The 26,699-nt window shown below is 38.5% G+C and overlaps 1 protein-coding gene across 3 annotated transcripts in view; it reads left to right on the top strand.

Annotated features, from left to right (window-relative positions):
• The first annotated feature begins 5,133 nt into the window (after positions 1 to 5,133).
• Positions 5,134 to 26,699, top strand: part of jag2a (jagged canonical Notch ligand 2a) — a 50,570-nt gene continuing 29,004 nt past the window's right edge. For all 3 annotated transcript variants that reach the window (XM_052150982.1, XM_052150984.1, XM_052150983.1), the window contains exons 1-3: positions 5,134 to 5,333; positions 5,945 to 6,265; positions 19,110 to 19,170. In XM_052150982.1, the coding sequence (XP_052006942.1) occupies positions 5,271 to 5,333; positions 5,945 to 6,265; positions 19,110 to 19,170 (445 nt within the window). In that variant the 5' untranslated portion in view covers positions 5,134 to 5,270. The remainder of the gene's footprint in view (positions 5,334 to 5,944; positions 6,266 to 19,109; positions 19,171 to 26,699) is intronic.

Here is a 26,699-nt window from a genome sequence, read left to right as displayed (position 1 = left end):
AGCCGACAGCTTAGGGAGTTCTAATGTTTCCACAAAGTTTCTAATATCCTCTTCAGTAGACGAAGATGTGGAACTATAAAGATCAAGATAGAATTCTTTAAAAGCATTATAAATATCAATGGAAGAGGTAAATATTTCACCACCAGCAGATTTCACTAAGGGATTGGTAGAAAAAGATTCTTTCTGTTTTATAAATCTAGCCTGAAGTTTCCCTGCCTTATCTCCCGACTCAAAGTATGACTGTCTTGCCCTGAATAGACAAAACTCCACCTTCCACAACAAAATAGTTTTATATCTGTATTTCAATCGGGTCAATCAGATGACATTCGGGGTTTCAGCTCTGCACTTTTAATATTCCCTTCCAATTCCACAAGTTCTTGTGCTTTGGATTTTTTGGTGAAGGAGGCATACTGTATGATCCGGCCCCTAAGAACCACCTTAATTGCCTCCCAAGACACGCCCACAGAGGATACCGAGGACCAGTTGGTCTCCATATAAACATTAATTTAAGCCTTTAACATTAGTTGGAATTCAGGATTTTGCAAAAGGGATACATTAAAGCACAAACTATATGATTTCTATTTCTCCATATGTGGCAACACATCTAAATTTGTTATTTGAGTCTAAAATGTTTCCAATTGAGCAATCAACAACAGATTAAATAAGGGACTTAAATAAAAAAAAACCTATTCTAGAGTAAATCTTATGGACTGATGAAATAAATATATAGTCCCTCCCAGATGGGTTCAGAAGTCTCCAAATATCTGTAAGTCCAAGATTTTTACACATCCCTTGAAGCATCAATGTTGTTCTAGGTTTCTTCCATGCTTTTGCTTCACTATGATCAAGGACTGAGTCTATCAGAAGATTAAAGTCTCCTCCCAATATTATATCAGGAGGGGTGCCAGCGGTTTATCTTTAACCTGTCTGAGACATTTGAATTGAAGATGTTATACAGCATAATGACTCCCCTGCTCTTACTCGAGCCAGCACTATAAAAGAAAAATGCCTACCCCATATCCTCTCAAATGTTTCAGCTTACTGCAGAGAAAGATGTATTTCTTGAAGGAATGCTATATCATATTTCTTATGCTTAAGAAGAGAAATAACCTTCCTTCTTTTTATGGGGTGCCCCAACCCATTCACATTCCACATGGAGAGAGACAGTCCAATCATATTAAAATTTTGACATATAAGAAAAATTTGATTGTGTGTCAAAAACAAGATAATAAAGACCACATTCCAACATTAGTGCAACAATCAGAATCCGAACATCCCCCAGAACCAAACAAACAGAAAAAAGACAAATTTGCACATAAATCCCGCGCACGATAGGGCCAACTGGCGTCCGTCCCTCCAAACTCAAAACGTCCATGCATGCCTATGAGAACCTTCCGTGACAACTTTGCCATCAGATTACTCAAGTCTGGTGTTTCTATACATATTTAGTGAGACAGAATTACACAGCAAAAGGTAATCTATAAAACAAACTCCAGCCAATAGGCAGAATAAGTGCAAAGAGCATGTAGATTCATCCATAAAACTGTCCTGAAGGTGTGACACTCTACAAAATAAACTCCAGCTGCCATTAAAGTACCTGTGAAGTGCCTTGACGAGTGAAGTTCTATTAGATGTTTTGACAGATTTTCTACTGAAACAGGAAGTGAGGACAGGAAGTGGATCGACTCATCCTATATTTTAAATTAGCCAATAGGCATTTGTTTACAGCCACTCAAACACATACCCCTTTCCGCCATGCTGCTCATGTCAGAGCCGCTTACCGTAAACTTTTCCAACAGGACAGCTTTTCCAACAACTTAAGAATGGAATGATATATAAACCTACAACATTAATCCATAACCAGCCCTAAAATGCACACAGCACATTGTGATATTTGCTTACAATGAGGCAATTTGCTTACAACGAAAAACATTTGATTGGACAAGGTTTCTAAACCTCTATGTAACATCATGGATATTCCTGAGTCATTTTAGCTTGAAGAGAGAGACTACAGATTTTACATGCTTGTAACTTCTGAAAACAAATTGTGTCCTTAAAGATGACCTTAAAGCTAATAGCTATGGACTAAAAGAAGCTAAACTTTAATTTTGATTTCACAGGGTCTTTAACTCTACCAATTGCATGATTTTGTGGTGAGTCTACAGTACCTGTTTGTCTTAAGTATATTTAAATGTAAAAGTACATTACAAAACTTAAAAGTGTATTTCTGTAATGATCTATAATGATACTTAACTGAACACATTATTATGCACTGATTTCTCATCTCAAACGTTGGAAATATTTTTTTTCTCTCGAATACATAAAAAATTAGTACATGTGTCCTGCATTTTCCAATAGAGTATGACCCCTATTTGATTTATCAGCGAGAACAGGGTGAGTTAAGTAGAGCTGTAAAGCTACCACCTCTGAAGACGGCAGATACAGGTCATCACACTGACACGCTGACATGTCTCACCCCTTCAGTCACCCTGAGAGAGGTGTTAAGTGCGCCCACACACTATGAGGGAATTTGCATTAGTTGTAATAGAAGTCAGCTTGAGGTCAGATGTTAAGCACTCTCACACTCTATCACTGACATTACAAACCTGAGACACAGAATTTCTCACCTCCCAATGACACACCTGTTCGCTTCTTCAAGAGGAAGAAAAGAGAAGGAACGAGAGAGGATGAGATAAAGAAACAGAATGAATGCATATATACTGTGTGTTTGTGTGATTGAGAACCTTATGAGTGATTTTGTATATGAGGTAATTTATGATACAGAAAAGAGTTATAATTTGTGGTGGTTGCTAAGGCAAGCATCACTATTACATTACTCATCCTTAGGATTAGGAATTTGAACAAATCCCTAACCCCAATTATTAAACTTTGGTGTGTAACTCATTCTGCGCCATTGGTGCTACGGATATGACTGATACCGCTATCTGTGTGGCTTGTTGAGGAGAGATGTGCTACTATTTTTCTAAGCAATCAGGTTTTTCACTTGGTAGACAAAAATAAATAAATAAAAATCCCATAGACTCTTTTTGAAGGACTTGGGGTTGGGCTCTTTTGACTTGGATCAGTAGGCAACTGTCTATATCTTATCATGCAACCAAACCACTTAATCGGGAACACTGCATCAAAACTACAGTTGTACTTTTGACTGCAGACCAAAGTTACAATAGAGCAAGAAGACAATGTGCATGACAAAAAAATACAACATCGTTTTCAAATAGTCATACATTCAGACCCAAATAATATCTCGATCTGAGATGTAGAAATTATCCCTTGTGCATTAGAAAAACTATTTCAAACTTTCCCATCCCTCTCCCCAATCAGAAAGCTCCTTTGAGTCATACATGTTCTGCAATCTCAACAGAACGCAGGTGCCTTTCTTTCGATCAGAGCCCCAGTGTGTCACATCCTCAGAGTGTTGCAAGCATTGTTCACATCTAATTTCTCTGCATGCAGCTCTGGAGCTGACTTCCTCTCTTTATTCTGACTATGGACCAGCACTAGAGGAATGCAGGATGGAGTCTGACGGCAAGATTAGGACCACAGCGTCACCCATTTCTTAAAGAGGGAGAAAGAAAAAGAGAAAAACACTGACTGACAAAAAGCAGGATATTTATGATCCAGCCATAAAATATATACAGTATCATCTTGTTTAGTCTATTACTAAAAGTACATTTCTGCTTATTTGCTAAAGGGTAAAAGTTGGTTGGCATCACAGCTGGGGGTGGGGTTCGGAAGCCTTTGACAAAAAAATCTCCATCCAAACATTCCCACGCCATTTTATCAGGCACATTAATGACTTCAAGTCGGAACAAGATGAAAGAGTGATATGGCCAAGTAGCCTACTGAATACAAATACACAGCACACACACACAGATACACATATGACTTGTACCTCACATAGACAAATGTAGTTCATCTTTATTGTATGCTCTTTGCAGAAACAATCTGACGAAGGCAGAGAGTCACCCTAAATTAGCATGAAGTGCAACTTTATTGTTCAAGGAATATTCTGGGTTCATTTCAAATTCAGCACAACTGAAGCATTTGTGGCATAATGCTGATCACCATGAAAAAAAAAAAATTCAGCTTGTCCCTTCTTTTCTTAAAAAAAAAAGTAAAAACAGAGGTTACAGTGAATCACTTTAAAGGGCAGTGAATGGGGCAATTTTTGGAGAGCTTAAAGGCAGAATTGTGAAGTTTATAATTTAATAACAGCACTTAGATTAATTCTACTGTTAAAACGTGTGTATTATTTGAGCTGTACAGTTGTTTAAATTGTTGTTTTTGCGTAATGACAGGGTTTGTGGCATTAAGACGTCATGGCAAAGAAGTTGTAAAATTGGTTAACTTTACACATAAAAATTTAGTAAGTAAGCTATCACACTAAAATCATGTTAGCACGCATATCGTTTACATCTTGTGGCTATACTTTTGAAACAGTGAGTATTTTAACATTTATGGATTGGCCCCATTGACTTCCATTGTAAGTGCCTCACTGAAACCCAGATTTTTGCTCCCCACCCACTATGAATTAGTTAACATTTACTATATAGTGTAGTCAAAAAAAAAAAGTTAATAATGCTATTAACAATTTTGAACAGTACACTATATAGCAAATGTGAACTCATTTAAGTAAAGTAAAGTCAGGCCCATCCAGTATCAACAGAAAATTAGGCACAAGTCGAAATACATTTTTCTGGTAATCAACATCATGATTATAATTTTCAGTCTCTTTCTGCCTCATTGGCTCATTATAAAGTTACAAATCGTACTACACAGCTGATATAAATCATTTAAATATAAAAATAAGTGAGGAATAGATGAGGCCAGAAACATGGCCATAATGCCACGAGCAGACATGAGAGGTGGTTAGGGACACTTGAAAATGTTCTGTGCAATGCGACAAGTTTAACTGGTACAGAGATACTGAATCACAAGAGGGCGCTCTGTAGCTGTGGGCGGGGTGCTTTGTGTCTTTGTGATTGGCTCTCGCAGCGGTTCGACAACTTCTGATGGCTTGTAAATGGTTTATTGCGCTGTCAATCAAAGCCCGTTCTAACGACTTGTAGTTTACTGATATGCTGAGAGTCGCGCGCTAGAATAACGAGTGGATGTGTGTGTGACATTCATCTCATCTTCTGGGGTTCTTGTGGAGAAAGGAATCACTTTATATGTCTGGATTCTGTGGATAATAATGCGTATATTTGTTTTATTTTTTTAAGCCATGTCGTATTAACTTCATAGGAGTCATGCATAACTATTTTGGAGGTTGTTTATCAATAGTGTCCTTAATTTTGACGTTTTGGACTGAGGTGAGTTAAAGTTCCTTATTCCTTATCATGCCAAACAGCCCACAATTATTTATTTATTCAAGGGCTGTAAATGTCCATAAAAACCCCGCTTTACATTGAACTGATACTCATTCATTTTGGTCAAATTAGATTTTTGGGGGATTCTTGTCCTAATAGAATTATCCTGCTGTCCACTAATCATGTGATCCTTAAAGTTTAAAGGCGATTTAAAACCAGTAAGTGTGCGCTGTAGGCTAATGCATCTACATTTCATCTACAATCTTATGCATTGCCTACATTAAAAATACGTAAAAAGCTTTAATGTGCATATTTCATTAGTTTACTACTTATTCACATTAGACGCGAATGCGTTTGCCTATCTGACTGCAGTACCTGCTGCGTGTAAATTCTTATCACTATTTCAAGTAAATGCACTTCATTCTACTGTACGGTATTGTGTTGTATGTTTTCTTACATTGCATATCGCGTTGTGTTTAATGTGCTCAGTTAACAAGAATTCTTCATTAGGGTAGTCATACATGCCCAACAAACGTGAACATCACAGTTTATATGCTGTTTGCATTTCATATTATTAGTGCTATTCATATTTTACCCCGTTGTGTTATTTTTAGGGTTGCCACTCATCGGGTTATTTGGAGCTCCAGTTGATCAGCGTGGAGAATGACAGGGGTGAGCTCGCGAGTGGAAACTGTTGCGACGGCGCGCGAAGCGCACGAGACGCTCGGTGCGACCGGGACGAATGTGACACGTACTTCAGAGTGTGTCTAAAGGAATACCAGGTGGAGATCACCACGTCTGGCTTATGTACATACGGCACTGGACGCTCGAGCGTGCTCGGAGGGAATACGTTTCAGTTCAAAGGATTCAATGGAAACCCAAACAAGGCCAATGACCTCGGGACCGTTATCATCCCCTTTCAGTTCGCCTGGCCGGTAGGTGTTTATTGACATGCTTTTTCAGTCTTTCGACATCTTTTGAACAGAGCGCATTTGTAATGCCTTTTCATACGTATTGTAATAGGCTATTTGATATCTTTAGCTTATGATTTACCACATGTTTATTTAAAGAGTATTAAATGACATATAAATGACATTTAGTGTGTATTAAACTAAATGGAGTGCTTTGTGAAGTCAATGTTAAAGCATTTCTATATATTGATGTAATGTTTTATGGTTGGAAGAAGCAAGGACGCACAACTAAAACATAAAAAAACTTGTTCATTTTAAACATTTATTGCAAAGCAAATGTTTTACTCAGTTCGGTGTCACAGTGGTCACTGGCATTAATCGTAAAGCTGATGAGTGGAGGGTCTCCGGTTACCACGCGCGTTCTGTTGCGCGAGCGGCGTCAGGTGCTTGTCTCTCTCGCGCACGTTGAGTATACTGTTACACGCTTAACTGATTGTGTATGTATAGGATGTAGTGTGTTTCACTTCATGCGGATGGGGCTGCAAGATGCAAAATGACTATATTGCGTAGTATAAACTAAAATGCTTTGATAGGTAACCTAATAATGTGCTCCAGTGGTAACGCACAAATTTACTGTTTTTATATAAAAAAAAAAAATTATTTAATATGACTATATTATACTGACAAATTAGGTTAAACTAACAAAAGTAGTTTTATTAAATATTTGTTGGTTAGCCTAGTTCAAACAGAAATAGATTGTTGAGTTAACACTTGAAGGTTACCACTTTTTTTTGGTGTAGAAGGAAGACAATCTATACAAATTTCTACTTTGCACCTTTCCGACTAGATCAATGTAACTATGGGTTATACTATATAAAACAATCTTTGGTATTTGGTATGAAAAATAGCGCATATCTAGTAATGACAGGCTATATGCATCTTCCATAACAATAAAATTGTAGGGTAGCCTTACTCTCCTACCAGAAATCTCCCATTTAGTAGCTATGGATCTACCACATTTTCAACTAAATAACATAGTTCATGCCACTAAGTGTTTTTCTAGTAATACAATGAAATTGTTTGCTTTACTGGGTTGTTTTGCTTTCTATTTCTGTTGTACATTTACATCACAACCCTGTTGCATGGTCCTACTGAAACCCCAGTTTACACATTACAACACACATGTATTTACAACTTCTGTTGGCATATTTTACGATTATCTCTTTCCGAAAGAATTATGATGTATGGTCATCACTGAAGTGTGAAAATAGCATGAGCTCACATGAATGCTGTTTTGGGCATAAGTGAGATTTAATTTTGAAAACGGTTTACACAAGACATGGTTCGTGACTACAGCTGGCATGCTCATGGAGTGATAGCACAAGCAAAGAGATAGAGAGGAAAAAGTGAGAGAGAGGCAGTGGGAGTTGTCAACATGATCACGTTTCAGATTGTATTGTCGCTAAATAGACCAGAAAAGATCGTTTGTAAGATAATGCAGGATGCATTACTATGGGTAAAATGTTTAACTAAAACCACACACCACTTACACCAGTGTAAGTTTGTTGTTGCCATTTTTTACTTTAAAACTGGTAAATCTATTTTGCTAATTGGTGGAAAACTTCAATTGCTGCATTTGATTATTAATCTTTTGCTTCCAGATTTTAGCTGTGGTGATAAACATAGCCCTGGGGCAGGGCTGGACTGGAAAAAGAAATCAGCCCCGGATTTTACATGGCAACTGGCACAAAAGTTGTTGAGCGGAGGGGGTGGGGGGTTCGCTGTCCTTTTCTGCATATCGCGGCGCCATTTTGTGGTCTGTTCGGCATAACGTGGCGACTCATTTTAGCTTATCGTGGCCCATTCGACCCGTTTCACGGACAATCCACCGGCCCGCTCGGTCCTCCCCATGGCCAGTACGCCCCTGATTGGCCCCAAAGTGCGTTGGCCCACTGGGAAAATGCCCGGTATGCCAGATTACCTGTCCAGCCCTGCTTGTGTTCTTCTGTTGTGTAAACACACCTTTTAACACCTTCAAACGTATTGTCAAATATTTGTGATGGTTAATAATTGACCCTCTGCAGTGGAGTATCACACATTTGTGTATCTGCAATAACCAGTGATGTCACAAGCTGCCAGAATCAAGTCGGCTTTAGTGCCAACACATATAGAGATTCGCTGGCCAAGTGAATTCATTTTAGCACAAATAGTTACTAATACAATTTTTTCAAGGTCATGACAAGTTAATTATACACACAGACATCAAAATGGTCACAAAACCATGCTAAAAAGTTTACAGCTCATATACATACAGTCCACACATCAAACACAGTATTTCACGCAGCTGTGTCTGCCAATTATGTTGTTATGTGGTTGTTATTTATCAAAAGTCACGCAAACAGCTAACGAACAGTCTTTTCAAGCACATAATACATTTATTTTTTTGAATTATTCACTGAAATGGTCACAAAAGCATTATGATTGGTCCAGTTGATACTGATTACCTTTTCCCCTCTGCCCCAGCCTGGATTCCTGTTTTCCACAATGGGGTAGTTTTTGTGGTTTTCCTCCTCATGGGAGTTTTTATGTTTTGTTATTTTTTAATAAATCATATTTATTTTTACTCTGCGTTTGGGTCCTCATCTCTGCAACAACCGTGTCATTACGATCTGGCCATATTGGACCCAGCAGAGATTTATTTTTCTTTCAACTGGTCACATAGTGCAGTGCGCTATTAAGCAGCTTCATGGGCTACAACATGAGGGCACCCCTCTCACAGAGATAGAATCACTCCATTCCTCAACCTCCTTTTTGGCAGTTTCTCCAATATGGGCTCAGGGTCCAACAGCCCCAGAATTTTTTGATGGGGATCCAGACACCTGCAAAGTGTTTTTGGCCCGGTTCAAACTGCTTTTTAAGGAGCCATCTTTTCTGGTCATGGCCGAACACCAAAGGGTTGATTTACATCTCCCTTTTTCTAACTGGAAGGGCAAGATTTTGGGTCAAATCACAGCAGTACCTTGACTCTCCTTGCCTCAGAAGTGTGGCACTGTTTACTGAAGTCATCAGGGCTGTCTTCAGTCATCCTTTTGTTGGCAGAATGGTCTCAGGGTGCCCCATTTACTCCACTCCTGCTCCCTTGGAGACATCTACCTTGCCTGAGCCCGCTGCTACGGACCGCCAGGAGGCGGATGTTGCTTCAGCAGCAGTGCCACTCACCGCCCGGAAGAGGAGGTGGTGCCCCTCAAGCACCCATGTCTGCCACGGCCAATGAGCCAGCGCCCATGCCTGCCACATCCAACGAGCCAGCGCCCACGCCTGCCACGGACAACTAGTGCCGGTCAACGAGCATGTTACTGAAGCCTCGTCCGTCCCAGAGCCAGCGTCTGAAGCCTCGTCCATCCCAGAGCCAGCATCTGAAGCCTCGTCCATCCCAGAACCAGTGTCTGAAGCCTCGTCTGTCCCAGAGCCAATGCTTGAAGTCTCGGCCGTCCCAATGCCTGCGTCCCCGGTCCCACAGCAGTGCTCCCAGCCATCCAGAAGAGAAGGAGTGCTCCTGTTCCCCAGTCTCTGCCAGCGCATCCGGTCACGGAGGCTGCTTCCCAGTCACTGCCAGCGCTCCCAGCTATGGAGGCCGCTCAAATTCCCTCAAAATAAAAATCCTTATTGGTGGCTTACTGCAGTGAGACAAGGACATGATTTTGAACATGGATTTTTTTATTATTCACTCAATAATTAACTTTTTTTATTATAACCAAAAAAAATCTTACACAGTGCAGCTTTAACAACTCTTTTTGCACAGCGTCGTTTCAATAAAGCTCATTTGGTATATTTGGAGTTCAGAGTTTTGGAAAGAGGGAGCGTGGCTAATCCAACGTCTCAGTCTCGGGGAAGAAGAATGGCTAAAATCGCTTACAGCACATTTAACGCTGACCACTTGTGATAAGATAACCTGAAATACATCTTAAAACCAGGTGTAAACGGAGTCAAAGGGTTGCTTTTTTTTGCTTATTTCTCTTAATGAATCTGGCAACAAGACAGTTTATGTAGTTTGTTCAATTGTGGGAAGATTTCCTGGACACATCTTTGTATCTAACTGTCTGTCTGTCTGTAGTTTCTATTGCTAGACACCAAATTTATATATAATACAAATATATTGTTATATCATCTCCATCAGAATTTGTTTAGTTTGTTTTAGTTGTTTTGCTCTTTGTTTTCTGGAATGCTTGATAATCCCTGTATTTTTCCAAGCATCATATAACACCTTTTTCTTTTTGATTTGAACTGGAAATTTCAGTGGGTTACTACCCTTGAGAGTTTAGTTATAGACTTAATCTGTCCTGATCAGCAGAACCGTCCAACTCAATAATGTATGTTATCTTGTTGCTTGGTTTCGAAACTGGTGGTTTGAAAATTTTGCAAGTAGTTCTGTGTGAAGTCTGAAGTGAGAGATATTTGCAGTCCAGTGTTAATCCTAGTGAAGACAGCTCTTAGTAGGAAGGAAATCCTCCTGCTGGGATGTTTAATAGTGCAATCCGTTATTTTTGGAACTGGCAAACCACAAAAACAAACACTTACTAATGGCAGGAATCCTCCCATAATGTTTTCTACAGTGTCTCTTCTTTGTAGTTTCAACGAATGCATAAAAGGCAAATAAAAATTATGGTAGACGATACAGTGTATTTTATAAGCGTATATACTACAGAGTGTATCACCACAATGTCAGCAGAACAGAAACCTGCCAAGACACTTTCATTTGCCATACTTTCTTAGTGAAATGGGTGTGCCAGGGGAGGTATACAGTTTACGGAAGGTGATGTTTTTGAGCCTTATAAGTCCTGCTGTGCCTGAAGTTCTACAGCTGGGAGATCTTTGATACTCTTCCAGCATACCATCCTTTGTTTCTGGATAAAAATCCCACCACACACACACACACATTTTTTTTTTATTCTTTTCCAAGAAGCAGCTTCCCAAATTCATGGTCTGTCTCATTAAAATAAAGTTCTCAGCCTTTAATCTAAACCCCCGAATATACAGTTAAGAAAATAAATCATCTAAAAACCAAATGAAAACACAATTGTATTTTCAATGATAACATTAGCCAGTGCAGTCTATTTAGTTGGTTTAAGATTTGGGCTCAGTGGGAGTGGGGGAGTGTTATTTATAAAATATCTACTTTTTAATGCAACGCTAAACACTCCAAAATGTTGTCCTGGTCTGTGCTACTCTCTCTATTTATTCTTCTTTTTTATTTTCAGAGCTTTCCTGTCCTCCTGTCACCCCATCCTGCTTTCTTTAAATCTTAGATGAGCGTTGGGCGTTTTCTCTTTTCTGCAAGTGCTCTGCGCAGTTGGCTGAGCAGTAGATCACAGGTGTTTAATGTAGACTTGCTTAGTCTGATTGATCTGGACTGTGATTTCTCTTTGTTATCTGTTGGCTGTAGAACCGATAGCAGTTCAAATTTAACAGTATTATAAAATTGAAATTTTTATAAAAAAAAAAATAAGAAGATAAAATTCCTGCATCATTTACTTGTTTCAACTTTTTTCCTTCTGTGGAACACAAAAGGAAATGTTAGGCAGAATGTCCAATTTCATGGAAAAAGGATGATATGAAAGTAAATTATGACTGTGGCTAACATTCTGCCTACCATTTCCTTTTGCCTTCAGTGGAAGAAAAAGACCCATACAGATTTGGAACAACATAAGCTGAATAATGAAATAGCCTTGGGATTGATGAGTTTCCAGATGTCTTTCGATATACACAGATGAGCCAAAACAATATGACCACTCAAAGATGAAGCGAATTATGTTGATCACATCCTAAAGGCTACATGTGAAGGTCTGGGTAGATGAAATGGTTAGCTAACGATAAGTTCTCGTAGTCAACATGTTAAAGAGGAGAAATGGGCAGGAGAAAAGACCTGAGCGAATTTGACAATGGCCAAATTTTTATGGCCAAACGACTGAGTCAGAGCAGAGTGGAGCAGTGGAAGAATGTTGTCTGGCTTTGTACATGTGTGCCGTTTAACTGAGGAAGTGATGGCACCAGGATGCACTGTGGGAAGATGACAGTGGAGGGATTGTGATGCCCTGGGCAATGTTCTGATGGGAAATCCTGGGTCCGGCCATTCATGTGGATGTCAGTTTGACGTGCCACTTACCTAAACATCATTACAGACCAGGTACACCCCTTAATGGCAATGGTATTGACTGATGGCAGTGGCCTTTTTCAGGACACATTGTTTGGGAATGGTCTGAGGAACATCAAGGTGTTGCCCTGGCCTCCAAAGTCCCGAGATCTCAATCCGATTGAGCATCTGTGTGATGTGCTGGACCAGTAAGTCCGATCTCCACCTTGCAACTTACAGGACTTGAAAGATCTGCTGCTATTGTCGTGGTGCCAGATACCACAGAACACATCAAAATTCTGCAGTGCTACAGACTGCAACATGCATTGTTTTCCAAAGGACAAAGATTACAGTATTTACTCTAGCCATCACTGGATGATATATTGTGTATATGCATCTTTCATATAGCCTACACAATACATCTTCAGTTACAAGTATGTCTTTTTATGGTTTGACAGATTGAATGAAAGACCTATTTAAGGCTACATACAGAGAAATTGCATAATATATTTAGCCATTTCTAATCGTTAAGTTTGCACAGTTACATCAGTTTCTTATAATAACCTGAAAACTCATCAATGTCACTTTATTTATTCTTGAAGTACAAAAAGCTTTGTAAATTTGGAATGCCATCTGCTCGTAATGCATGTTATATCTGTGCCTTGCCTATGCCACAATTATTATTCATAACACATGTCATTTATTGAATTGGGTGGATTTATTTATTGGGTCTATTGGTGGGGTTTGACATTGTGATTCCTGTAGCTCATTTGGTTTCTTAGGTTTGGGTTTGATTCCCAGGTAACTCACTTATTGATAAAATATATATATTGAATGTGCTATACTGAAAGTCTTTGTATAAAAGTTTTTGCCAAATGCATAAATGTGAATGCTTTATTATAGAGCTGTTGCCGCCATTTTTTATGGGCTTTGAAAAAATGCCACTCAAGGATTGTGATTTTACCATGTTAAAGGTGTTTTAAAGTAACAAGACCCTTTCACTGTGACAAAATCATTGTAATACATGGCCTCTCATACTGTTTTTATAAACCACCTCTTTCATTAAAAATGGTACACGGTGGAAGAGCATTGTTAATTCTGTGGCACAGAAACTAAAGCATTGTATAGAGTGACTGTATAACATAGGTGTGTTACCAACCAGCACCTATCACGTTCAGTTTTAATAGGCACAGCTCCTACCTTTGTGTGTGTGTAACTGTGCATTGATTTTCATTTGACCGGAATCCTTAAAGACCAGTATATTCTGCTCTTTCAGACCTGGTGTGTGTGTGCGTGTGTACGATATGTGAGTGCGTATATTAACAAAAGGGACATACAGACCGTGATCTCACAATATACTGTATGTTCTCACTCCCTCTGAGGTGTAAAAACTATGGTACTGCTTGCTCAGTGTCACTTAGGAGGTGTAATTTATTAGTTGGTAGTGTCTGTATATGTGTGTGTATCTGCTGGCATGTGTAAATGCATGTGGGTGCCTTATGTCCATCTGACTAATGAAAGATAAATTATTTCAATCCTCACAGCTTTTTTCCAGAGTATCAATCAGTGAATGAAAGCCTGGTTTGTTATTGGTTCATTGCATTCTGTGGTTTTATTTAGGGCTGCATCAACTAATCGATAAAATCAATAATTATCGATAATGAAAATCATCGACAACAAATTCCATTATCGATTAGTTGGATATTTGCGGTGAGCGGTCCGTGTTGTCACTTGACAGCCCAGTGAAAATGTGTTGCATGATTAAACTCGTTCAAAAAATTGAGACCAATTGAAGAGGGAGAAAACATGACCCAAATGTCCAGCGCACAAGAGCATTTTATAAGCAAAAAAAAGGTCATAAGAAGCAAACAGTTTAATGTGGAATGGTTGCTGCATCAGGTGCATTGAAAGAGGGCGTGTGATGTTTGATGTGCTTGAAAGTTGTTTCTCTCCAGTATATAACTTCTATTTTACTGCTATTTTCTATGTTTTATAATGTATAAATGCCATGTATTAAAAATTTCAGGCACCACGTGCATCTCTCTCTCTCTCTCTCTCTCTCTCTCTCTCTCTCTCTCTCTCTCTCTCTCTCTCTCTCTCTCTAACTGGTGTCTCTGTCTCCCTTTTATCTCACTCTCCCCAAGATCAGTGGCACCCCAGGCTGATTTGGTCTCCGGTGATGTCATGGTTCTGTCAACCGGTCAGGTTGGGTTTTGTCTGACGAGAACCATGACATCATCATCCCCTGTCTGTCTTGTGTTTTGTGTTTGTATTTTTTGTTGGCGCATGGGTCTGGGGGTGGGTTATCACTGTGTGCTCCAGTTCCATCACCCTCCAGTGATGTCACAGTCACTGCACCTTGCCAGGTTTTGTTTGCCTGTGGAGGACCTTGGCATCATTGCCCCTTGTTTGTTTTGTCATAGCGTGTTTATGTTTTGCCTTTATATGTCTCAGGTGTTGCTGGTATGCTGATTCAGCGTTTCCATGGGAACCCTGATTGTTTCCATGGGAATGCTAATCATTACAACATTCAGCTACGAGCGACACCTGCCTCGTGTTTTCTTCTCTTATTTAAACCCTCGCGTGTGTCATGTCCAATGTTGGATCATTGTTTACTGCCACTGTGTTTGTTTACTGTTACTGTGGTGTCTTTGTAACTGTTACTGTGTGTGGTAAATGTGCTCTCTCATCCAGTTGGAGATGGCTGCATTTTAGTTTCAGGAGTGGAGAACCTTCTGTTCTCATTTGCCGTGGCCCTCGCCAGTTCAGTGCCCATTGCATGTGGAGGAGGATTCCTCGATTTCTGCCCACGTCTCAGGAGAGGAGTTCAACGCCTGGGCTTGTTTTTAGTTTGAAAAGAGCTGTTTGAGTTGTGAATAAATTCCCACTGAACTTTCCCTCTGCTTTTGGTTCCTGTTTCCCCAGCATTGTGACAAGATAAATCTGTTACTTCTGTCTCCCATGAGCTATGTATTTTGCAAAATTTTCATGACAGATGCCCAAATGAGAGAGTATCATTAAATTTGATGATCAATAAATCATGACGTATGTTTCTGGGAATGGAGTCTGTTTGAAGTCTTCTGCAAGATGTGTTGATTGTAAAGACCTTCAGGCTAAATCGCACAAACTTAGACATATCTTGAATATTAGTCACAAATTACACATGTTATTTCAAGAAATGCAATAATTTTGTTTGTAGGTTTTGCCCATTTTGTATTTTGTAGCCCTGCATACGTTTTTCAGTGTTCTGATGGTTACAGTTATATAGTAGTTACAATGAAGCTAATAAGGCAGCAAGTATGACATTATTCCTGATGCAAAATTATTGCCAAACTCATATAAAATATAACGGGGCTATTAAATAAAATTTTCATGTTAAAATGGTGATGGTGATTTAGTATTTGTCCGGTAGTTGTTCTGCATTAGAAGCAAGATTTATTCAAACCACATATGTTTGCTGTAATTCTTTGTCTTCCATAATCATCTATTCCATTGTAACACTTACCATTCATGTATAATGTTTTCTGAAAGGTTTTATATACTTTTTTTGTATCTGTTGTAGCCTGTCTGTATATACACTTACATCCACAACATTTCACACTTCAAGTTTCTTGTAAAAGTGAGTTTTTAGCAATGTTTTTGGTGAGCACCCTATGCAAATTTTGTATCAGGTTTAGTTAAAGATATGCCTGGATCAGGAGTCTTTCCTGCCAACCCTTTATTGCATGCACCTACAAGTTTGAACGGTTTGGCTTCACTGATGTTAGCGTGGTAATTCATGCTTCCAGAGAAAAGATGTGAGTGTCAGCACACGAAATCCATGGGCATGTTTCTCGTGCAGCCCTGCTGCAGTAAACCTCTGCCCAAACAATAAGTAAAACCTGTTACTCAAACATTCCTGCTAAATCATGAGCTCAGAAATGGCAGTTTTTAAGTTTTGTTTCTTGTTGTTTTGGGTTAGTTTTAACATTGTCAGGCTTTACAATTAACACCCGCCAAATGCAGGTAAAAATTGGTAGTGGCGGGTTACACCGTCACTCTTACTTGCCACTTTGGCAGGTTTCGTTTTCAGGGTTTTACCAACAGTGAAAATTCTCTGAATGACGTGCGACTCGGAGCCGCTGCCAAAGTAAATTTAAAAGTAGCTTATTCACCTAAAAACAAAATGCACATCATCATCCAAAGACTATGAACATTGATCTAACTACAGTAATGTGAAGCCATCCATGGTCTTACCTGTGGTAATGGCTTTATCATTACAAATTAACACTGTTAAACATTGTTAGAACAATGATAAACTTTCATAGGCAAGTAATGTTCTATTTTAGTCCTATTCTAACTGGCCATGATTACCTTCAGATATTGTAAAAGTGTCTTATTAAATAATTAGGCTTGCGTCCTGCTAAACTAATATCATCCTTATTCAAACAAAATGTACAAACAAATGAATGCAGTTACAATCTCCAGGTGGAGCATTTTGTCTAGTAAAAATGCTAAGTGGCTAGTGACCTTGGAAAACTACTAGCCACAGAGGACAGTGAGCCAAAAAGTTACTTTCAAACACTGAACATCATAAAAAGCTGATTCCTTGCATTTTTCTTAAAATTAATGGAAATCCAGTGGTTTATTTTAGTACAAACTAAAGCTTGATTTTGTTTTTGTTACAAGGAAAGAAATCTCTTAATTAGACAGCAGCTATTCCGTGGATACAAACGGAGATGTTAGGCAGCATGTTAGCCTCAGTCACCATTCACTTTCATTGCATCTTTTTTCCCATACAATAAAAGTAAATGGTGATTGAGGCTGCCATTATGCCTAACATCTCCTTTTGTGTTCCACAGATGAAAAAGTCATATGGATTTGGAACAACATGAAGGTGAGTAAATTATAGAATTTTTATTTTTAAGTATTTTGTTTGTGTCAGAAATGGGGGAAAAAAAATCTATAAATATAAATCTAAATAGCTATTCAAGTTCAATTCTGTTCTCTTTTTTGCTTGTGCCAGAGATTTAAATGGACAATGGATTCCAGGACAATGTTTGTTATCCTAATGGCACTCAAGTTCTGTCAGATTAAAGGGAAGAGACTCTAGTACCCCTCATTTGAGTGAGGAGGGAACATGACCTCTCCTGCCTTACAGTTAGCTCACCTCACTTACTGTACTTCTAGTTCAGGAACCTTTTGAAGTGATTCTGCCCCTGCTGTTTGTCCTCTTGAGTTCACATGCTATTTTCCCACGAAATGAATGAGCTGACGAACGTTCTTTACTGGAGGCGTGTGTCTGTGTAAAACACAATCATTTATGAATAGTTGACTACAGCAGTGACCTGATATACACGCACACACACATCCATGCATCATCTCACTGCTCATCTGGTTTATAACTGGGGTAATCAGTTACCAGACTGTGGGAACCAGGTTATTGTTTTGACTTGCATCCTGTCAAACACACACACAAACAAATTTACACACATATGAACATGTTTTCACACTTGGGTCCTTTTTAAAATAACCAAAGTCTTAGTCCATTTTGCATTCACACTGTTGTTTTTGTGGAGCCCAGACCACATTTAAAAGACAAAATTTATGTTAATTTATATTATTATGGCTTTAAAATGTTAATAGTACAATAAGCGCTGCATATTAACGTATGAGATTATTAAACAGGTTTAATACCCTTAACATGAATAATTAACATTAGTACAGGTGACTTCTGCATAAAAAAGGAGCTGTATTACATAGTAAAAATATATAACATCTTGTTTTGAATAAATTAAGAGGGAAAATCAATGCATCAAAGCAGTGTATTTTTATATGAATAATACTGTATTTAGAGTCAAAATTCAAGAAATGTACTAATGCATAATGGTAGATTAATCGCAATACCAACAAAAAATAAGATTGGTTTTATCTATTGACTGCCTTGGGCAACATCCATTAATTGAAAACAGTAGTAATATATTCATGTCATAATCTTTTAACCGTCACGTGCCATACCAATGCGGTCAAACATGTTTGTCATTATTTGAAAGGGAAAATCAAGTGAGCCCAGAGTGCTTTGTGTTCACAATGCACTTTAATTCAAACCGAATCTCTGGCTGCAAGTAAACTGTTGTCAGACCACCTCTAGAGATAGTTGTGGCAGTGGGGGCGTGGTCGAGCGTCCGTCGGGGGAGAGAGCAGTAAGGGTGCATACACCTGAGCCAAATTATGACTAACACTTGACTCTAATTGTAGTGAGATTGGGGAGAGCGGCATACAAGGACCATGCCAGCGCCAGTTTGGGAGAGAGAGACTGGGTCGAGAGCCTTAGTGTGAAGCTGATATGTTATTGTAAAGCTGATGTATTATTGTGAAGCTTATGAGTTATTTTGAAGCTGTAAACCAGAGAAGTGGTTAATTAAAAGTTCCCTACCTGTGTTTGAAGAATCCAGCTCCCGGTGTTCTTTGTTACAATGGTTTTGGTTCGGTTCCCTTTAAAAGGGTCTGAGATCATTTGGATTGTTCACATATGGGCCAAAAATCCTGTGAACTGCACTCAGATACCTGAAATTGACCAAGTGTGAAAACTCGCTAAATGTCCCAGTTGTAAACTCTATTGGTAGACTAACAAAGTTATTTTTTGTTGGTTTTTGGCTGTGTTGTTTTATAGATTTTTTCTGTTTGAATTTGATTGTGGAGATCTACTTGTATGTCTAAATTAGCTAACCTCTCTATCTCTCTTTCTCTCTCTTCTAGCGAGCGTACACTCTGATCGTAGAGGCTTGGGACTGGGACAACGAAACAGTCACTGACAACCGTGAGTAATGATTTCCCAAAACACACATCATCATCCATCACTGCATACATTTCAAATATACTTATTCCATCAATTTATCAGAAATGCCAACAAATCACTCCTTTGAGCAAGCATCACTCCAAGTTTACATCTATATGACTTTGACATTAGACTTTTGTCTGTAAGAGAAACATACAGGTATGTAGAATGACAAGGTATATGTTTTTTGTGGATATACAGATTCAGTTACTCAAAGCAGATGGGTTGATGCCTTAGCCTGGGTGTTGCGCTATGCTATGCTATTATGTGTTTAATGTGACTCCTAAATATTTAATTGACATTCCTCCAAGTTACAACAGATTTTCTTCCCAAATCAGTGCAGAAAATGATTCCATCTGGGCCTGGGAGTAATTCCGCATTTACAATTTGAAGAGAAATGCAGAGATTCTGATTTATTGGACCTTCGGTCCAAATGGTGTTGAGAAATGGTGTGGTTGGTGGTATAGGGACCCAGTGTGCAGGGCATTTTAACACACGTTGTGAATGTTAATGCATATGTGTGTGTGTTGTCTCACACAGATGTGTCCTGTTTTCCTTTTCTCCTCCTGTCATTCTCCATTGCTCCATTATAGAGGATGACTCTGACAGGAAGTACCACTAATGAAGGAATTCAGTTTATGTTCTGGGTGTTGGCCGGCCATTTGCAAGCAATGCAGTTTTAAGAAAGAGAAAGAGAGAGAGAGAGAGAGAGGGACAGAGAGAGAGAGAGAGAGAAATATATTTAGAAATAGAGATTGGACCTATTTCCTGCATGCTTCTTGATCTGTCAGATTGGCACATAAATATTAGGTGTGTAAAAATTGTGATGCATCGATCTGTCAAAGAAATTTCGAGGCATCTATTATGGAATTTAAGAATCGATAATCATTACTGTATTAAAACCCAATGTGACCATCTCATATTACATAAGCCTTCTCACAACTGACATGGAGTGGAGCATGCAAGATTGAGGGGAAATAAAGCACAAAAATTAAGAAAGTTAATGTGGCTGATTTCATTTATATGATAAAATGGATGGATGGATGGATGGATTGATGGATTGATGGATGCTGCCGAGTTCGGCTCTCTGTGTCATTATTCAAAACTGTTTGCATCATCTGACCAAAGCAAGTTCATTGTCATTGTCTTCTTCTCGTATTATGATATATAATGTTAATATTGTGTAAATAGTGTTATTTCTGCATAAAACCATTTAACCACAAATAGAACTCAGTTTAAATAAATATGATTGTTGGGCAGAAATGTGGCTGTGAACAAAAACACTCACTCATTCATTCATTCTCTTTAGAGTCAAGGCTACAATACATAGTGAATAGGGAAAAATTTCAGACAGTTCTGAAGGGAATTAACTAGTTAGCTAAATGTCTGTTGATTACAGTAAAGTGTAAACGCCTTTGCCCGCTACTAATAGATCGTTTTTATTCTATGACTCTGCTTGATTTAAAAATGGATCTCATCTGCCTGCACATGACATTTCACCTGTAATTACTGGTGCAGTAAATCTCAAAGTTACATGAAATGCAAATCTATTATGCTTATTTCATGGTTTACCATCTGTTTGTGTGTGTTTGCATCAGATATTATGTCTATATGTAACATTTGCAACATATTTATCTATAATGCATATCATGTAATACATTTGTTGTTAATGCTGTATATGCAACCACACATATAAGCCAATCCTCCATGGTTGTAAATGTGTCTGTTACTCTATTGCTCAAGTCTGGTACATTTCTGTGCTGTCTAAATTAGGAATGTTCTGTAAAAACTTTAAATCATTTTTCGGCATATTATTTTTAATAATTATGAATCATTCCAAAATAATCAATTTGAATCAGATCAAATCAAATCGGGACCAAATTCAAGATTTTATGACGCATTGTAATCGTTAGATAAATGATCACAATTGAAATTAAACCCCTACTAAATATCTCTCATCAAAACAAGATATAATTCTGTTCTGCTTTTCCCATGCTATATGCAAATATAAAGCAGTTAAGCTCTGTAATGATGATAATGCAGCTTCATTTTGTGGCATATACAATTGCTTAGTCAATGGCACTACAAAAAACAACAGCTGTTATATGTTACATTTTCTTTGTTATCAGCAGTGCCAAGTTAAAAGGTTAGTAAACCCAAAAATGAAAATTCTTATAATTTTCTCACTCTCATGTTGTTACAAACCTTTATAACTTTCATGTTTGGAACAAAAAAGGAGATGTTAGGTAGACCATTCACTGGAAATGCAATGACAAAATGCAATGACAGTGAATTGTGACAGAGGCTGCCATTCTCATTATATGTAAGAACCCACACGCCAATACAAACTTTTCAATGTGCTGAGTCAAAAAAGAAGCATGATCAAAAATAGAAAAAAACTTGCACACTTGCTCACTGCTACAACATTATAATCTAAAACCATGTGGTTAAGGTTTTGACCCATACGAATCTTCCACAGAACTGTCTTTCCACCTAGCATCTCGGTTTGTGTTGTATGGAAGAAAGAAGAAAGTTATATGGGTTTGGAAAGACACAAGGGTGAGTAAATGATGACAGAATTTTCTGTAGTTCTGTTTGAGTAATACAGTGCATCTGGAAAGTATTCACAGCACTTCACTTTTTCCACATTTTGTTATGTTAGAGCCTTATTCCAAAATTGATTAAATTTGTTATTTTCCTCAAAATTCTACAAACAATACCTCAACATGACAATGTGAAAGAAAAAAAGAAAAAAAAAAAACCTCACAGACACATATGTATTCACAACCTTTGCTCAATACGTTGTTGAAGCACCTTTGGCACCAATTACAGCCTCAAGTCTTTTTTTTTGTATGATGCTGCAAGCTTGGCACACCTATTTTTGGCCAGTTTCTCCCATTCTTCTTTGCAGGACCTCTCAAGCTCCATCAGGTTGGATGGGGATCGTCGATGCACAGTCATTTTCAGATCTCACCAGAGATGTTCAGTCGGGTTCAAGTCTGGGCTCTGGGCCACTCAAGGACATTCACAGAGTTCTCCCGTAGCCACTCCTTTGTTATCTTGGGTGTGTGCTTAGGGTCGTTGTCCTGGTGGAAGATTAACCTTCACCCCAGTCTGAGGTCCAGAGCACTCTGGAGCAGGTTTTCCTCAAGGATGTCTCTGTACATTGCTGCATTCATCTTTCCCTTGATCCTCCCTTGAGTCTCCCAGTTCCTGCCGCTGAAAAACATCCCCAAAGCATGATGCTGCCACCACCATGCTTAACTCTAGGGATGGTATTGGCCAGGTGTTGAGAGATGCCTGGTTTCCTCCAGACATGACACTTGCCTTTTGGCAAACACCAAGCGGGCTGTCATGTGCCTTTTACTGAGGAGTGGCTTCCGTCTGGCCACTCTTCCATACAGGCCTGATTGTTGGAGTGCTGCAGAGATGGTTGTTCTTCTGGAAGTTTCTCTTCTCTCCACAGAGAAATGCTGGAGCTCTGTCAGAGTGACCATTGGGTTCTTGGTCACGACTAAGGCCCTTCTCCCCCGATCGCTCAGTTCTAGGAAGAGTCCTGGTGGTTCCAAACTTCTTCCATTTACGGATGATGGAGGCCACTGTGCTCATTGGGACCTTCAATGCTGCAGAAATGTTTCTGTAACCTTCCCCAGATCTGTGCCTCGATACAATCCTGTCTCGGAGGTCTACAGACAATTCCTTGGACTTCATGGCTTGGTTTGTGCTCTGACATGCGCTCTTAACTGTGGGACCTTTGATAGACAGGTGTGTGCCTTTCCAAATCATGTCAAATCAACTGACTTTACCACAGGTGGACTCCAATCAAGTTGTAGAAACACCTCAAGGATGATCAGTGGAAACAGGATGCACCGGAGCTCAATTTTGAGTGTCATGGCAAAGGCTGTGAATACTTATGTACATGTGATTTTTCATTTTTAATAAATTTGCAGAGATTTCAAACAAACTTCTTTCACATTGTCATTATGGGGTATTGTTTGTCGAATTTTGAGGAAAATAATGAATTGAATCCATTTTGGAATAAGGCTGTAACATAACAAAATGTGGAAAAAGTGAAGCACTGTGAATACTTTCCGGATGCACTGAATATGACCAGAACAAACAGATGCATTTACATTTGGTGAGCTGTGACTTAGTTTATGTTTAGTTAATTAAGAATATCTGGTGGTGCAGTATGTTGACATGCATATTTAATAAAGGTACATTACTGCAGCATAATTGTAAGTGTTATTAATGTATTATTACAGTGTTATAACTGTTTTTGCATGTCTTTTTACTGGCTTAAGTGTACTAGTGCCCTTAACAGGGCATGGAGGTTGTTTTAGGATGAAAATGCAGACTGTTTATACTTTGCGTGTCATGTTTAAAGTCCCTGGAGAGAGTTTGGGTCTAAACAAAGAGTGTGAGGTCATTGCCTTGATATGCCATTAATTTCTGTAGCTTCTCATTATTTTCCACACATGTCTATGAGCTAATTAATGTCTGAGCAGCTGCAATGCTACTATTCTCCATATACACACTCAATCCCACATGCTCACAACACTTTATTATCATCCAGTAAGGCTCTGACAGGACACACACATACCTACAATTACACACATAGATGCACACACACTCATAAAAACAAATGTACCTCGCCAGATAATTACCAAGAAATGGCCACTGACAGATCTGGCATGAATATACGCTATCACAAACAGACACACATACTTACACTGCACTTTAGTAAACACTATCAATGCTCTTATATGTTTACACCCATACCTTTATCAGACCTTAATATCTTCATCTTTAATTTGCTTCAAACTGACACAAGGTCTCAGTGGCAGATTATGAGCAAATTCTAGTCTGTGTTTTTTAAAGGGATAGTTCACCCAAAAATAAACAATCTGTCATTATGCTTTCACCCTCATGTTCTTCTAATCCAAATTGCATTCTTTCTTGCGTGGAACTCAAAAAGAGATGTTAGGTGTAGTGACATCTTTAGTCACCATTCACTTTCATTGTATGGAAAAAAGATTAAATTAAAGTAATAAGTGAATGAGTCTGTCTTTTCTCTCCTTTTGTGTTCCATGGAAGACATAAAGTCATATTGGTTTGGAACAACATGAGGTTGGGTGAACTATCCCTTTAAGATGACTGGAGCTACATCACTCAGAAATGACTGCTTAAGTGGTTATTATTCCTCGAGGGTATTTATTTTACCTGCATGCAGATTATTGATTAACATTTTATTATGCATCTACATTTGCTTTTTAATCAGGTAATTTAATTTATAACATTTAATACCAAATCATCTGTTATTAAGTACTGTATACTCAAGAACAATGTGTCTGGCAAAGTAGTATAGTTAGAATAATTATACAATTTTTAAGTACACTTTGTTTATTTTTGAAGAATACTAAAGAAATGAGCATCAGAATTCATAAGCTTTACTTTTCAGTTTATATCAGTGTTTTTATGTTTCCTAGATACAGATTTAAGTGCTGTTAGCAAGAGAGCAATTCATCATGATTGTGTCATACCTGCCTCATGTTTTCATTTTATTTCTCAGGTGTGTGCATCCCAGAGAAAAATTAGTCTTAGCTCACAGGTTTTCACTGAAAAAAATAAATAAATCTGGAATGAGATCTTACTAGGCTTTAGATGTAGTAAGTCAGTTTACTGGGCATCAGGTAGGAGGTCCCTATGGGACTGTTTAATTAAGTCAATCTCTCCAACTCTGCATTTGGACTCTAAGCAGCTCTTGCTGGCCATTAAGTCAAGAGTATTGTTCATTTATTGTCAAGGGACAGAAAAAGGACCGTTATTGTGTTTCACTTCAGTGCTGGCCGGTAGATCGGTAGATGTTAATAAAGTGGATGAATAGAAAAAGAGGCAAAAGGGAAGTGACAGTTGAGAAGGTGGGGGACATTAACATGGAGAAAGACAGATATAGAGAGGAGAAAGAGAGATAGGTAATATGGTGTTGTGTAGTTATAGAGGGATTTATTTGGCCTTGTTATTGCCATGGCAATGGGGCTGAATCACACCCATTTTGATGGAGGCAGTGAAACAGAGCAAAATGGAGACAAACCGATGGAGAGATGTGAATGGAATGGAAAGGAAATAATAGGAAAGAGAATAAACAAAGAAAACAAAGAAGGAACTCTTTGTTTTTAAGCTAAAATTCAAGCTTTGTGGCTTTTAGTCCATTTATGTTGGCCTTGAAGCCATCTATATGAAATAAAATGTTAAGAGAATTCACATCTTTCACTTCTGGGAAACATATATTTCTATACATCTATATTTGTGTCCAATCAAATGCTCTCTAGATGATAATGTCCCTCCCCCTAATACTACCTGTAGCCTACTAGCAAATAGGTAAATGTGTGATGAAACTAAAGCCTTTTAGCTATTTAAAAACAAAAAAATGGGATGAGCCCTTTGATACAGTATGTCCCATCCAAAATCATCAAAACAGTATAGAGAAAACTGTGCTTGTTAAGCAATTTAATGGGGCTTTGAAGCAAAACAGCAGCCTTTATCCATGTTTCCGCAGGTTTTTCTTTATCTAAAGGTGTTGTTATTATGTAAAGAGAGGCTCTCAGAACAAGGCTGGAGTTCTTGTGTTGATAGAGCCTATGGATAAACACAACTGATTACATTGCAGAACAGGTGAGAGCTGTTCATCTGCCTACCTGCCTGAGTGTATCTGTATGTGTGTGTGACGGTTCTTGAACTGTCTTATCCCCAGGGTCTCACACACACACACAAACACTGATGTGTGACTCTACCCAGTAACAGTCTGTAAGTGACTCCTTAAGCTTATAGAGAGGGAGTGATTGGTGTGTATTTTTATAACTAATTGCTGGAAATGAATTAGGAGTTGAGTACTAGTTTTTTATATATCAAGTGGGGGAATGGAGATAGAAGAGATTGAGCTTTAAAGAAGTGAGGACTACAAAAGGGGGGATGGCACATTTGATGTGAAAGAGTGTGGTGAATTTCTTTTTTTAGTCAGAAAGTAGGACAGTACAGTATGTCAAAGCTTTTGTTCCACTTCTGGAATTGTGTGTCCATTTAAGGAAGAGAGCGAGTGTACTAAGATGGGGTGAGTGGGGTGAATTGGACTTTGTATGAGAACATGCACAAGGGCAGTTTATAGAGCACCTTGGCTAACGGTCAAAAACAGCAACCTATCAGTAATAACAAAGACGAATTCCTGAAATTTCCTCAAAAAGGACAGCTGACTAGTTTCTTGGTCTTTTTGTACATTTAAGCCAAATTCCCAATATTTTAGCCATTCTCATCAGAAATCACGAGTTCTTTAGGAACAAGATAACAGTTCTCGCAGACAGTCTGATTGGGATTAGGGGTAGGAGAAAAAATTATATTTCAAAGTAATGCAGTATTTTACCTTAAAATACTTCATTGATATTCTGACACCAAGAATTTATATTTTAGTTACTTTTTTATTTTCAATACATTTTATTTTATTACATGATATGAAT

This window comes from Xyrauchen texanus, chromosome 20, assembly GCF_025860055.1.
Source record: "Xyrauchen texanus isolate HMW12.3.18 chromosome 20, RBS_HiC_50CHRs, whole genome shotgun sequence".
NCBI lineage: Eukaryota > Metazoa > Chordata > Actinopteri > Cypriniformes > Catostomidae > Xyrauchen > Xyrauchen texanus.
The sequence above is the reverse complement of the archived record's forward strand: the minus strand, read 5'-3'. Positions and strand labels throughout refer to the sequence as shown.